The following is a 15,535-nucleotide window of genomic DNA, read 5'->3' as shown; positions in this document are numbered from 1 at the left end:
ATATATAAAAATGAATCGCAAAATGTGTTGGTAAGCGCATAACTCGAGAACGGCTGAACCGATTTCGATAATTCTTTTTTTATTATATTCCTTGAAGTACGAGGATGGTTCTTTTGTAGAGAAAACGTAAACATGTACCACGGGCGAAGCCGGGGCGGACCGCTAGTTTGGTATAAAAACAACATATTATTGCATTCTAAGATTGCATTAATAAAATCTTTATTTAACAATTGGGGTATGAATAAAAAACTGCAAATATCTTTGAATTCCGTCTTTATTTATCATATTACATTCATATAATAACAGTTCAGTCTAAGCTGCTGTTTATCTCCGAGGGTATGGTGGTCGGAAGCCTTTCCTGCGACATTTAGTATCAATGATGAGCTGGGCTTGCCTCTTCAGGTAACACCTTGAAGGAATGTCTTCTTCTTCATCAGATACTGAAATTTATGAGGAATTGTTGTTTTATATTTAATCAAAAATAAATAAATAAATAAATAAAAATATATATTTAGAAAAGAATAACTACAGACATAATGAGTTATTTTTTTAAAGGTTCTTGGCTTCCCTTTCCTCCCAAACCTTGACGGGTCTTTACATTTTTTAATTTTTTTAACTTAAAAAAAATGTACTATATATAATTAATGTATGTATGTGAGTCTATGTGTGTATTTTTGTCATGTCATACACAATATGTCATATAGCCACGTTTTACGCGTAGTATTGTCACGTTATATGGGTTTAGGTCACGTCATGTATATTATTGTCACGTTATATGGGTTTATGTCGCGTCTTGCAGAGTATTGTCATGTTAAATGGGTTTACGTCACGTCATGCGTAGTATTGTAACGTTATATGGGTTTATGTCACGTCATGTATATTATTATGGGTTTATGTCCCGTCATATTCTCATGTCATATGGGTTTATGTCAAGTCATGTTTATTACTGCCACGTCGCATATGCATAGTTGTCATATATTTATGGTCATATTATGTTTTTTACTACAACGCATATGTTTCAAATGTATGTTCATGTATATCTCACCGGGCGGTTTGCCGGGCTCTCTCTGAGCGAGGTCCCGGTATGCGAGCGCGATCCGCTCCGAGTCGCGCTGTGTGCTGTGGCTCGGCGCTGACGCCGCTACTGATGGGGCTACACTTGTGGGCTGACGTCACAGATTATGAATGAATGAATGAATGAATATTGTACACACTAAATTACAGACATTACATAAAATGAAATACACATAAATTGCACAATAGGCGACTTTGGCTACAGATCCATCTCATCATTTCTTCTCAAATATAGTAAAGAAGTTAAGTATTTAGTAAGCTAGTTTAATTAATTAGAATATGTATTATTAGTAGAATATTCGAACCTAAATCGACCTTCACCGTGGTGATAATAGAATGAGACCAATTTTATGATTTATTTATTTATTTATTTATTTATGGAACACACAACAATAAATACACATTACATTATATATAGGATGACATTATCTAATTAATTGTATCTTATGTATTTATCAATTATAGGTGTACACAACATTCACATTAATAACACTTATACAATGAAACAAAATCGAAAGAAAAACATAGTCAATATACTAAATTGTTTATATGCTACTGGTGATAAATTTAGTCTAAAAAAATGTATTAAAAATGGGTTTACTGGAAAAATCATGGACAGCCGACAGGATATTTTTGATTATTAAAAAAATATTTTTAGACTAAATCTATACTAATATTATAAAGCTGAAGAGTTTGTTTGTTTGTTTGAACGTGCTAATCTCGGGAACTACTGGTCCGATTTGAAAAATTCTTTCGGTGTTAGATAGCTCATTTATCGAGGAAGGCTATAGGCTATATATCGTCACGCTACGACCAACAGGAGTGGAGCCACGGGGGTGAAACCGCGCGGAGCAGCTAGTCATTTATAAATGAATAACTTCTAATCGATAACCTCCATCCTTAAAATAAGCATGATAATTATTAAAAACTCACATTAGAAGGCATAGCAACGCCATCTCTGGGCCGTTCTATTAGCGTGTTATGTTTATCCCTTGCCCGTTCAAGCCGAACGGCTACTACGCGTATAGTTTCTTGTACATCACGTGCTTCTGCCGTCCATTCAGGTGTTGGCGGCTCAGGAACTACTGGCTAGTGGATAAAATAAAAAAATGGTTGTTTGTAAAGTAGGTTTACGATCGAGATGTTTACGTGATAACGTCTTATTGGTGGCAGCGCTCGAGATGAGACGGGAGATCGGTCCGTCTCTCACTCGTTATACCTGCGATCGCGCTCGTGAGGTTTTGGTGTGACACAAGTTTCTGAACATGTCACCCGACTAAAACGATTTTAAAAACGTTATCACGTTAAAATAAAATAATATTTATTAGCAAATTTTACATATTCAGTTCACAATTTTGCTCTGCCTTCTGAACTAGGTTATTACCTGTGTCTCAGAAAACAGTGCCTTCCCTTATGAGTTCATACAGATAGAATATCAGTTTTTACTAACACAAGTTCATATGCTAAGACAAGATAAAGACAGAAAATCCGTCAATGAAGTCAAAGTCAAACTTATAGTCAGAGCCAAAGTTAAGGTCAAGGTAAAAGTCTAAATCAAAGTGTAAGCCAAAGTCAAAGTCAAACTTTGAGGCAAAGTTAAAGTTAAAAGAAAAAAAATTGGTTGTCTGTAAAGTCGGTTTACTGACGATAGTTGAACGTGACAACGTCTGATTGTGCTTCTTTGTCGCTCGTTCCGCGCTCTCGCTTGCACTTCAAGCCTTACATGGAACGCCTCAGAGCGAGGTAACGCCGCATGAGTCATGTTTTTTCGTGCGTGCAGCCGGCTCTATCGAATTATAAGACGTTGTCACGTCAAAAACATTACAAAATTCAATAAGAGCGTTATGTTTCTCGCAACTCATTCAAGATACGCGGCAACCATGCGCACTGGCAAAAATCATTATTTTTTCATCATCAATACTTGATTTTTAGTTATATTAAATGGGTTTTTTAACTATTTTTTTTCTATTAAACCTACAAAATCATTCCTTCATATATAATTGAAGTCATATCATATGAACAACATTTAACATAAACTCACCTCGAGCAACTTGCACAGATCGTATAACAATTTCTTGATATCAAGAAGGAAGCTTTCGAGTTCCTCCAGTTCCTTCTTCAGAGTGTCGTATGATTCTTCCTCTTCTTTTATTGCTGTTTTTAGATTCATTATTTCATCTTGACCTCTGAAAATATGATGGAATGAATATAAATTTTACAGACTTATTATTCAGGAGACGAAAACTGCCTTCAATATTTTTTCAAAATGTCTCTGATTATATTTTCTTCAGATTAATTTGAATACACTCCGTTTTATAGATATGGTTGGAAATTAAAAGCTCCTCTTTCCTACATTTTATACGACTTTTCCACAATAACCAATGACCTAACTTAACAATACCAACAAGCCAATAAATCTTTTGGTCCTGGATGCTCTGCTGCAAGTGTAAGTGTGGCCTACCCCTGTAGTCCACTCACTCGTCCTTGTCCTTGACGGACGCGAACTTGTAGCCCTCCAGCTCCGCCATGAGCGTGGTCTGCGCTCGCTCCAGCTGCAGCTTCTCGTCTTCGATGCTCTGCTGCAAGTGTAAGTGTGGCCTACCCCTGTAGTCCACTCACTCGTCCTTGTCCTTGACGGACGCGAACTTGTAGCCCTCCAGCTCCGCCATGAGCGTGGTCTGCGCTCGCTCCAGCTGCAGCTTCTCGTCTTCGATGCTCTGCTGCAAGTGTAAGTGTGGCCTACCCCTGTAGTCCACTCACTCGTCCTTGTCCTTGACGGACGCGAACTTGTAGCCCTCCAGCTCCGCCATGAGCGTGGTCTGCGCTCGCTCCAGCTGCAGCTTCTCGTCTTCGATGCTCTGCTGCAAGTGTAAGTGTGGCCTACCCCTGTAGTCCACTCACTCGTCCTTGTCCTTGACGGACGCGAACTTGTAGCCCTCCAGCTCCGCCATGAGCGTGGTCTGCGCTCGCTCCAGCTGCAGCTTCTCGTCTTCGATGCTCTGCTGCAAGTAGTTGAGACGGGAACTGGTCTCCCGTTGGGCTCGGAACCGGTCGAATACTTGCTCCGGTTCTGTTACTCCTGGAAATTACATCTATATTTAGTAGTAAATGTTCCTTAAGGAAAATAAGGTTTTTTATGGCATGTTTAATGTTTTGAACAATTTTCAACAAATTTCTGCCAGTTTTAATTAGTATAGTTATATCTTGCATACATTTTTCATTCTTTATTAATATTATCTTAGAAATTGATACTTTGGCCCTATACATACCGGTAAGCTTCATAAGTCGTTGGAATATCTCTTCCATCTCCTGATCTGGTGATATTTCTTCCACTGCAGGTTCACCGTCCATGGAGCCGGTTGAATCTTGGCGTACTGAACGCACTGTAATTTATTTATTTTTTTATTTTAATCAGAGAGACTAGTCAAATGAAATACTAAATATCATGCTTGGATTAAACGTAAAAAAATCTTTTGATGATGAAGCAACTACAATCGTGGTTTTCACTTTGTACAACACTATAGATTTTATTGATGGTAAAACTTCTTGTGAACTGAAATCAAACAAATAAGCTGCATCGAGTAATTTTCATAAACAGAAAAACGTATAAAAAAATAAGCCAGATTTTATTTTTCACTTTTTTTTTCTTTCTAGTTAATCTTTTCATTGCATTCTCAAAATTAATAACTAAAAAAAAGTTTTTTTTTACAATATCCTCACAAGCAGGTGGAAAGATCCGTTTCTCCAACTTCTCCATCTCCCGGCGCCGTTCCTCAAACCTCTGCGCAAAGTACGCTCTTTCAGCAGCTCTAGAATGTTCCGCGTCATGCGCACGCGCAGCTTCTGCTGTGGCTGCTGCGGTCGCGCGTATACGCATGGATAACGCTTCGTCGCGGACGTGCTGTATAATATGGATGATTTTGTTTTATTTTTTGTAACTCTTTTGTGTTTATTTGGACAACAACACAACACTTTATTCGGACGACATAACAATTAACAATCAGATATAAACTAATAACAAACTGTTATTGGTTCCCGACCCAATAGATAGTGCCTTTTTACTATGTACATAATATGCACTTAGCACTATCTATGCACATTTTATATTATACAATAAAATTATATTGTATTGTATAACAAGCTAGATAGAGAAGTATGCTCTTTCAGCGGCTCTAGAATGTTCCGCGTCGTGCGCACGCGCAGCTTCTGCTGTGGCTGCTGCGGTCGCGCGTATACGCATGGATAACGCTTCGTCACGGACGTGCTGCATTTAGTGTTCTCTTTGTTTTTTTTTTGCCTAATAATTGCGCATTAGTGTATAATAATTACGTGTAAATAGTGAAGTGAAACTTGTTTAGACGCATTGAGAGTAAAATTTCAAGGAGTGTGTGACAGTGTGTGTGAGCACACGTCAGAAGTGAAACTTCTCTGGCAAGAGTCAAAGATACCAAAACCGTCGCCTTACTCCATGACGCGATCTTGAAATTTTACTCTGGGGCCGTTCAAGTATTACGTGAGCAGATTTCTTACCATTTTTTACCCCCCCGCCCCCCTTGTCATCAAAAGTAAGCAAAGCACTTACCCCTTAGAGTATATATTAATACAATATAATAGAGCGCGTGTATTGCACAAATTGCTCAGTGCGCATCGTAGGCAGATGAGCTATAGATACTATATCGATGTGTGTGTGACCAATAGGGATGGGTAGGTATCAATTGCGTGTTGAACTATCGATAAGTTATGGAAATAAATATGTATCATAAGTAAATTTTATGTTCAATAAGTTATTAAAGGAAAAATATATGAATAAAGTATAAATATGTAATTTTAAATTTGTTTACCAACTGAATTAAGTTTGTTTATTCCATTTGAATATTTCTTCTACTTTTTAAATAATAAAGTTAATAAAATAAACGGTCGGGTTTAGTGCTATTTCTTTAAATAATAAATCAAACAATAATAGTAATGTTTTAAAAATGTTAAATAAAAATAAGAAATAATTAATAATTTAAACTGATAATTTAATCAATAATATTAATAATTTTTTTATTTCCTTTTATCCATTCTACTATCAAAATCTTCAAAATCAATTTAGCGGTTCAGAAAATATATCGTAAAATTACATACTTTACATTTACACTATAATACATTCGCATTCATAATACATATTAGAAAGTGTATCATACAAAACACACCACAAATTTATTTATAATTATAATACATTTTTAAAAGAGTTTTAATTTTAAAGTTAAATAAATAATTTGTAAAAATATAGTTCTTCTAGTAAACTTTATATCGAGTACAGCGTTGATCAGGTCACATCACTACGATAAAATGGCGGCAGTGAGGCGCGCGAGCGAGCCTGCGCGTGTCCGCCTTCCACCTTCCCTTCACCCCCGCGATGCTAGATTTATTTTCATAAAAATAAGTATAACAATCGACTTACCGATGAAATGTGATACTGGATTTAAATTTTGTGTATTTTCTAGTATCGTTTTTGCAAGATATAACTGCACATTTCACCATGTTTATTCCTAGATATGAATAAAAATCAAGAGCAACGCACTTCGTCAGCACTCAACCACGACTACGAGCGCGCGCGGCGGGAACGTCGTGTTGTTCCCACCTGTGCCTACTGTTCCCACTTGGTTGTTCGCGCTCTATAGATATCAATACTCTAAGACTTACCCCCTCCCCCTATGCTTACGTAAACATTTTTAGTAATAAATGTTTTTTTATATTGTTATTTTTAAAATAGGAAAATTCATGAAAATATTAGGTTTAACTGATACACACAGAGTAAATGACAAAAAAAATATAATCAGAAATTAAGAACATAACTAATATAAAGAATATATTTTTCGGAACACATTAACAGTCTTCAGTCCATGAAACCTGAATCGATGATTCTAAGTTATCGATGACATTGGATTGCTGCTCTGTGGTGTGCGTCTGCTCACTTTCATCTGATTTTGGAATGTCTACGTCACTCTCATCGAGCTATTCAATCTTGGTGCTCTAAACATACTGATAGATAGCGCACATGCAGCCGGCCGGCACGAGAGTGAATTATTAGACAAGTGAATAGCGCACGGTAATTTCCTAATGCGCGGTAATTCCCCTAATCAGTTCTCAAAGCGAGTGCCTACGCATATGTATTATTTGCGGGAATCCCCGAAAAAACTTTAATAACTAACGATGACGTAATCATCATCTAGACCCCCCCACCCCCCATGTCATCCAAAATAAGCAAAACAGAGACCCCCCACCCCGCCTTGGTGCTTACGTAATACTTGAACGGCCCCTCTCAACGCGCCTAAAGAACTTTCACTTCAATATGTACACGACATTATTATAGGTACACTAATGCACAATTAGGCATATGCACTATATCTATCATATTTTATATTAATATAATATGCTCGATAGAGAAGTACGCCCGTTCCGCCGCGGCCATACAAATACATACATACATACTATATAATTCTTATCATGGTCATAGTTCATACAAATAGGGTCATCTTTTTTAGAAATGTAAAAACTATAACATAATAAAAATATATATAGGACTACCTACTGACATACTGCATTGCATGTTTAGGCGTATAAACACGCATATTATACATATATGCAAAGACAATGCATTTGAATGGATTCCTGAGAAACATATTTCTGTTTTATTAATTTAATTAAAATGAGTTCTAGTGCTAATTTCAAAGCTAGATGGACACCTGCTTACTTATTATTATCTATAAAAATATCATGTAACAATAAAAAGTATTCAAATATGTTTTTAACGTCTTTGAGCTATATCACAATATCGACTAACCTCGAGTTTCTTTATTTCCTCCTGTTGCTTTTTCAGTAGGTCTTCTATTTTAGCCAGAGAACTTTCAAACTTCACGGAGTCTTCTACGAGCGCCTGCCTATACACAATAATATGATCAAGTCACCAATCACCATTATTACTAGCAAGTTACTAGCGTATTTTTATAATTTAGTTCAATAGTTACATAATATATTTCATAATAAATTTCAACAATAAAACTAAATGTGGAAGAAGAAATAAAGCTTTGATTACATTTGTCGTTTTTTTTCTAACCTAAAAATGTATCGTATTCTATTGGGAGTAATTTAAAATATGTTCTCAAAAATGTACTCGTATATAAATACATAGTGACTATTTATAATCAGTATAAGAAAAACGAGTTAAAAAAATATTTTACTTGATAGACGCGTATTTCTTCTTGACCAACTCTGCTTCAGTCCATTGTATTAAAACTGTGTGGATCTCGTTTTCCAAATGGGAAATGTGCTGGAAATAAAAGTATTTTTGAACAAACTTCTTCTATGGTAGATTTTTGGGTAGATATTTTATTTGCAGTAACGTATGAATGAATTATATTTGGCTAAGTACTTAATGTATTTTTTTTTAAATAACCTGTTGCCGTAAAGCTACTAGTAATAATTATTCTGTGCCGTAACTAACGCGTTGTGACGATACGACAGAAGATGTGGGTTCGAAATTCGAATCGGGCGGGATTCGATTCTTCGCATCGTTTTTTTTTCTATTCTTAAATAAAATGTTGCTATTTATAAAGTATTTTTATATTATCTAAATTATTGTTCAAATCTAAATTAGTAAACAAAAAAAAGTATTTAAAAAGAAATCATCAAAAAAAAAAAATAGTATCAGAAGATTTTTGCGCATATATGGCACTTTTATTGGGGCTTTGACTTGATTTTTTAACTTTTGAAGGCGATTTAATTCTCAATAAGGTTTTTCAATTCTTTCAAATATTTATATATTATATTGAATGCATTGTAATTTTAAGTATTTGTCTCATATAAGTTAGGATATTTAATTCTGATTGCAATAGATGTCGTGGGGTGACCGAAAACGGTCCAGTCTTCATGTGGCGGATAAATCGTTGAACATACAAATAAACTCCTTCTTTTTTTGGAAGTCCATTAAAATTGTCAGTAAATTACCTTTTTAGATCTGGTTGACATCTTCGACTTAACGAGGTCACTTTTTGTGCTTTCAATTAGTAATTTCTCATATTCTTTCTCGAATTCTTTCAATTTCTTCTTCTTACTGCCTTTCTCGTATTTCAAGAGGTCCAACATCTTTCGTTGTTCTATAACTTTTAAATCTAGATTGTGAATGACCTGTTACAATGTAAAAAATCATTTAAAAATTAAAAGTAGGTAAATATGTAGGTAGGTACGTGAAATTTTGTTAACTAGACGCGCTTCTTGTTAAAAAAATTAATAAAGGTACATAACAACCGGTAATAATACAAATTGAAAATGCTTTCAAAATAGGTATAATAATCGTCTTTTAAATTTTAATTATTATACAATCTCCATAGCGATTACTTAGATAAAGATTTTTTCGATAATCATAATTCAAACGAATAACGAGATTTGAAACATTTTAAATCGAAAAGTACCTAAGTCTAAAAAATAAAAATCCATGATCTAAGTAAAAATCGGAATACCTATAGGCAAAAAAAACTTTAATAGAACAGAGTCTACTAATGAAATTTTCAAAATTGGTAAGACTTACCTGATCAGCAGTTTTATTCCCCACAGGGCAGACCTCATTGAGGTACTTTTTTATCTGCGCCTCCTCATCACTGATTACCTGCCTTGCTTGTGCGAGTTCTGTCAATCTTAGTTTGATCTCACTCTTTAGAGTGTCTATGAGATCGTTGTTCTGTTGCCTCTCTGCTTCGTTTTCCTCGTAATGCGATTTTCTTTGACCGTCTATTTGTATGAAGAATAACAATATATGAAGTAATTATTATATAGTAAGAAGTAAGAACTTACCAAAAACTTTAAAAATTTCATTAGCATTTTATCTTCGTATAAAGTGGGTGCGAGTTGCTAATTCGAATAAATATAATGTGAGTAGGTACCTACTTAAGGCGCTACCCGGCAATTTCGACTATGTTCAACCTCTATAAAGTCTGGTACAACATAAAGCACAATACCGAAAAAAATATATAAAATAGGATGGTCTTTGATCTTTAATTGCTCGCGAGGAATTTTTTCCAAAGTTAATAGATTTCTAGAAAAAAAATGTGCCGTGGTCATCGATTTTTCCGCAAATACTCTATAAACTTCGTAACCTGCTGACTTAGAGCTCTGAAAATTTTATGTTTAATAAATTATCAGTTACACAACAGTCCCTGACGAGGATATTTTGTTTCACTGATTAGTATCTTTTTAAATACAAAATGCGAGGAAAAAAGAAGGTGCAGCGGGAGAGGTTTGAGATCCGTCAAGTATGGTCAAGGTTATTAGCGCATGTAAAAGCCTTAATGAAAAATTTATCGTACCTCTTATTTGTATTTATTTTAATGTATATGTACTTACGAAATAATAAAAGTAAAGGACTTACTTATCATAAGCTTTATTATGGCAAAAACATTCAAAGAGCTTACGAGCATAGGGTCCCTACTCCCTACGGCCCTACCTACTTATAGTTAAATCTAAGATAACCGAATTTGATTCTACATCTACTAATTCCAACTAACCTGTAGAAGAAAATGAACTAAGTCTAAGACTGATTAGTGATTACCTACATAGAAACTAAAATAATGTGTAGAATCGACCAAACCTGATAGCTGTATTTTCTTTTTGATCTCAAATATTTTAGTATTAATTGTTGTCAGACGATCTTCCGTCTCTATTTCAAACGGATGTTTATGATAACACAGGGCCATTTTATTTTAATAATGCTTTCTTGGTATTTTCGAATTGTTCAACAACGAATTATCGATCAAATTGTCCTTAGGGTAGCAACTAGCAACAGTGCAAACAGCTATTATCATTATGACAATTCGGACAATAGATAAACTTTAAACTGACAAAATAATATTTGTAGTAACAATTACAAATATGTAGATAGTAACGACGGTTTAGATAATAATAATTCCATTTTGAAATTCACCCCTTCGTATAGCAAAATAGGGGTACAGCGCCATCTCTGTGGTAGACGGTAAACTACGAAGTTTGAAAGCTCTCGCATTGGCTACGAAGTTCGAGCGGTGTTGAATTGCTTGATTTCTCCATTGAGTCAACATTCCTTCGCGTATCTTTGTATGTGTGCGTTACAGCGTTCTCACGGTTCTATTTCACTTGCAGGACGAATTCATAACATAAATAATATTCCAGTATTCTCAATTAGGTTAAATCTATTAGTTAAGTACTATTTCAGAGTCCCTACTGCCTGAATTAATATAATACAAGCTGCGCGCACGCACACAAGCTTCGAGTCCGCCATTTTGATTTACCGTACGCTGTGTATTTACGAACAAAGCCGTCAGATGCGAGCGGGACGCGGCTGCGCATGTTCCTACCGGGTATTACGTTATATTTGAACGTGTTTACCGCTAAAATGACCAAAACACAAGTGTTTTCAACATAACAACAGTTCAAAAACAAAATGAAGTGTCAGTTCTTACTATTAGTTCCGTGAAGTGTATAAAATTAAGTGTTGAAACGACAGAGAAGGAATAAAACAAATGTGTGTGATCCATGTGTGAATGTTGTGCTGCAAGATGTGGTCGAGAAACTTTATACCGGATTATGGGATTAAATTGTCCATCCTCCTTGTGCTGTCTGCGATAGCTGCTAGGATTGATGGCGTCGAAGGTAAGTGCAACAGACATCATGTAATTTAGAAGTGGTGGAGCTTATGAAAGCGCCGAGGGATAAACCGGCTTTGTTGTGTTGGCGCGCCGTTGTATGGAGCTTCGCGCGCGTCGTAAACATTTTCACCTGGCCGGTTTATACCTTGGTTCTCACAGTCACACTACCTAGTACTTGTGTAACTAGTCGTTTTAAAAACGGGAGTGAAGTCTCATCGTGTTTTTTACATTTTAATTACACCGCCTCTGTTGATGTTGCTGCGATATTAATTGCTTGGCTAAGCTATAAAACGTAGCTTTCGTTTTGCATTCTTTGAATCAATCTCGTATGTAATTATTCTAAATAACAATTCTAACTAAATAAAAGCTTTATATGATAATCATAAGAGACGCTGTATATTAACCATTCTACTAACAAGGTAGGTATAATCAGTATAAAGTAAAACCAATCATATTGTTTTACGAATTGCATAATAAAGCTTGCAATCAGTATTCTAAGCTAGAGGGCCAATCTTCAAGACTACTACCAAGGACATTGAAAGCACTAGATTTCGAAGATAAGATCACCAGTTCAATTCCCCACATAGCACGCACGACGAGCGACAAACTAACACGCGGAATACAAATTGTTACTTCTGTTTCGTATTCTAAACACTCACCCACGATTTCTGTACTCCGCTCTTTGGCTGGTGTTTTTGAATATTGATCAAGTATATTATTTTATTTTGTAGAAAGCACCACTTTAGACGAGAAATGTCCGAGAAAGTATTATCTGAATTCAAAACGTGTGCGCGTCATGTTCCCGAAATGTATAATTTGACTTTCCCTAATATTTTCTGGGGTAAAATAATAGGCAGATTATTTTATACTGGTATAAAATAGTTATACTGGTATAAAATATAGTATGTAATTCACAAATCGCTGTCTAATAGGTATTATAGTACCTACCTATCATTTTCTAAGTAGAGAATACCATCAAACTTTTATCTGCTAAGTGCTATCTGCTGCTTATTTTAAATACCTACCTATATAAGAAAAGCTCTGTTTTCTATTAAAAAAAAACTAATTTATATACAACCTATCAGTGTTAAATAGCAATTGTCAAGTTTCTTTATTCATAATAATTTAAAATACCTATGTATTTAATCGTAATTATAGCTTAGGATGACTAACTTACTAGAAAATCCTTATATAAAAGTCACTAATACTGGTCCTTGGTACCTTTTTAATGTTCACTGTTTGTTATTTTAATCTTACTTCTAAGAAAGATCAATTCTTACGGCGCAACGCTTTGAAAGCTTAGGTACCTACCTATATCTAAGAGAACAGTAAATCGAAGCCATAACAATTAACTAATTCGGCTGTAAATCCCGAAACAATAACAAGTGATACTGCACTTTGAATTTACTTACACGTATTCGCGGTAAAACATGTAGAAATGTGTTTTTAAATAGGTACCTTCGACATTATATAGGCGACTCGTGCAAGTTCCCGCTAGTTACGGCATTTGTTCCCAGTTACACAATTAACATTCTGATAATTTGCAAATAAATTGCAAACTGTTTAAAAATCGCGACGTGTTTAGTTACAACGAAACGGTGCGCTTGTTGAACAAACATGGCGGGCCAATTTAAAAACAATCTCAATTAGCGTTCAATTGTCTATATTCCATTGTCAATTTGAGTGTTCTATTTTCAAAAACGGCGCCAAAATTTTTTTTTCTTTTTCATAATATGCCTAACTTTTTTTTGTATGTGCCAGTTCCGCAAACATTTTTAAAATATTTTTAGAGTTGATTAAACATTTTTATTTTTTAATATTTTGTATTTAGTTATGTAAATACAAAAACTTTTTTTGTTAAATGTATTAGTAAATTGCATTGGATAGGTAGTAAATTGTAAACAATGTAATACAAAATAGCATAATGTAATTTGAAATTTCGATTTAAATTTTATTTGCAAATATAATATAATGAAATATTTTTAATAAACTAATGATTATTATAAATGTTAAAATGTAACAATACCTGATACACTTTATTTTTATTAGAACCCACTTAATACTATTTCAAAATAATAATTATGCATCCCGCCCTCCGCTATCACAATCAGACCATCTAACAAATGCTGCGTAAAAAGTTATTTATACATGGCAATATGTGCAAAATTTGCCATGTGTGTCCTTGTGCCCCTATCAATAAAAAAAATAAAGGGCCGCCATTACGCGTGCATTGTGTTCAAGAGCAGCATCCTTGTCGCGATGTCGGGAATACATTGATCGTTAAATGTATAATGGGTACCTTCCGATGACGAAATGTTTTAAAAAATGTTGCCTGCTATGATATTTCTGACTAAAAATGTTATAGAAATAAATAAAGAGGATATTTAGGCTGATTGTATATATATCTAAAATAATGATAAATCTATTATGTAATTAGTTAGCTAACTAATAATTTTTCTTTTATGTTTTTCTAATTTTATCAGTCCCTTCAGCCGTTCTTCAGTTATAACTTATACCTAATTGTTTTAACTAGTACATTTTTATAAAACTTTCATTTAAAGACTTACTTACCCATATTCAAAGTAATTGCTACATATTTTATACACAGATAATATAAAATTGCTTAACCCGCTATATTTAGTATCAAAACCAGTTGATAAAAAGAAATAAAATCTCATATAGGTAGCGTAAGGTAAAGATTAATGAAAGGCACCAGAGATGTTGGGTTTATCTTTATGAGATAATGAAGGTATATAATAAAGTTTACATCTGCAATTTGCATGCGGCGTTATCGCTTTATTTTGTCGTAAAATATCTCGAAGAATTGTCTTGGTTTGCCACTAAATAACTAAAACAATTTACAAGTAGTTTGTGTGAAGACTTATAACCCCTTGTGAGATGTGGCACATATACAATACACATCGGATATATTATTTAGTTCATGACGTTTTAAGGTATTGTACGATTAATAGATTGTAGAACTAAGCGGATGTAAGAAAATTAAATTTTATTAAATTCTTAATACAGATATGTTTCTAATGCAAGGAAATGATAAAATAGCATTCAGCTTTCCCAAAAAGGCGATTGTAGTTTAAAATTTTATAGCTATGGAGTAACCTAAAGTCCACATGTCGTATATGGCCATAATACCGATTCGAAACATCGGTTTTCTTATGAAATCGATTTACACATTAATCGATATGAAGTGCATGTCTATATTGAGTGTGCAAAAAGTTAAGTTTAGATTTAATTTAAATTATGCTTGTAATTGCAGATATTTAGCTATGTATGGATTTAAGCCCAATTTTCGTCAATTATTGTCAATAAATAAATATTCAGGATTTATGTTTCTCACAATTTTTAAGTGTGCATTAAAATATATTTATTATCGTCTTTGCTTTGCAGTTGTTTTTCATACATTGCCTGTTTTTTCACATAAAGCATACATATAGGGGCGTGCTATAAAATTGAGGTTTCTTACAACATACGAGCGACTAGTTTTTTTTATTACGTGGCTTTGTCTGGGAAAACAACGTTTCTCATGCGAAAGTGCGCTATTGTATTAAGATATGAATGTTTGTTAACCATTTTTGTAATTAAGCACGCGGGAAGGTTCCTGGTGGTAATTGATTTTTTGTTGAGTACCGCATTCGTTAAATATTTAGCGATGTATTGGTTGAATATTGGTTTTATGTATAGTCGAGCCAATTTAATAGGCAACATTTGACGTCTATCAATTTTATCTTCGAAGAGAGGTAACCTGCTTAAAAACATCGATTAAAGATGATTAAAGTGAATTA

General features: G+C 34.3%; 2 protein-coding genes across 2 annotated transcripts in view; one reads left to right on the top strand and one right to left on the bottom strand.

The window, feature by feature from the left end:
• Positions 1–266: 266 nt before the first annotated feature.
• Positions 267–10,977, bottom strand: CCDC151 (Coiled-coil domain containing protein 151). Its single transcript, XM_089714940.1, has 12 exons — positions 10,703–10,977; positions 9,647–9,846; positions 9,067–9,246; positions 8,301–8,389; positions 7,904–8,000; positions 4,795–4,975; positions 4,344–4,457; positions 3,976–4,153; positions 3,116–3,260; positions 2,008–2,163; positions 1,046–1,166; positions 267–440 (listed from the first exon to the last, which is right to left on the bottom strand). Exons 1-12 carry the CDS (start codon positions 10,806–10,808, stop codon positions 325–327), a joined length of 1,683 nt encoding a protein of 560 aa, XP_089571066.1. The 5' UTR covers positions 10,809–10,977; the 3' UTR covers positions 267–324.
• A 418-nt stretch (positions 10,978–11,395) lies between these two features.
• Positions 11,396–15,535, top strand: part of N (neurogenic locus Notch protein) — a 143,283-nt gene continuing 139,143 nt past the window's right edge. The window contains exon 1 of the mRNA XM_089713320.1: positions 11,396–11,739. Within this exon, the coding sequence (XP_089569446.1) occupies positions 11,631–11,739 (109 nt within the window). The 5' untranslated portion in view covers positions 11,396–11,630. The remainder of the gene's footprint in view (positions 11,740–15,535) is intronic.

The sequence above is a fragment of the Colias philodice genome, chromosome 3, assembly GCF_061535455.1.
Source record: "Colias philodice isolate Cphi_HAF_F1 chromosome 3, ilColPhil1 Martin Lab GWU primary, whole genome shotgun sequence".
NCBI classification, from domain to species: domain Eukaryota; kingdom Metazoa; phylum Arthropoda; class Insecta; order Lepidoptera; family Pieridae; genus Colias; species Colias philodice.
The sequence above is the reverse complement of the archived record's forward strand: the minus strand, read 5'-3'. Positions and strand labels throughout refer to the sequence as shown.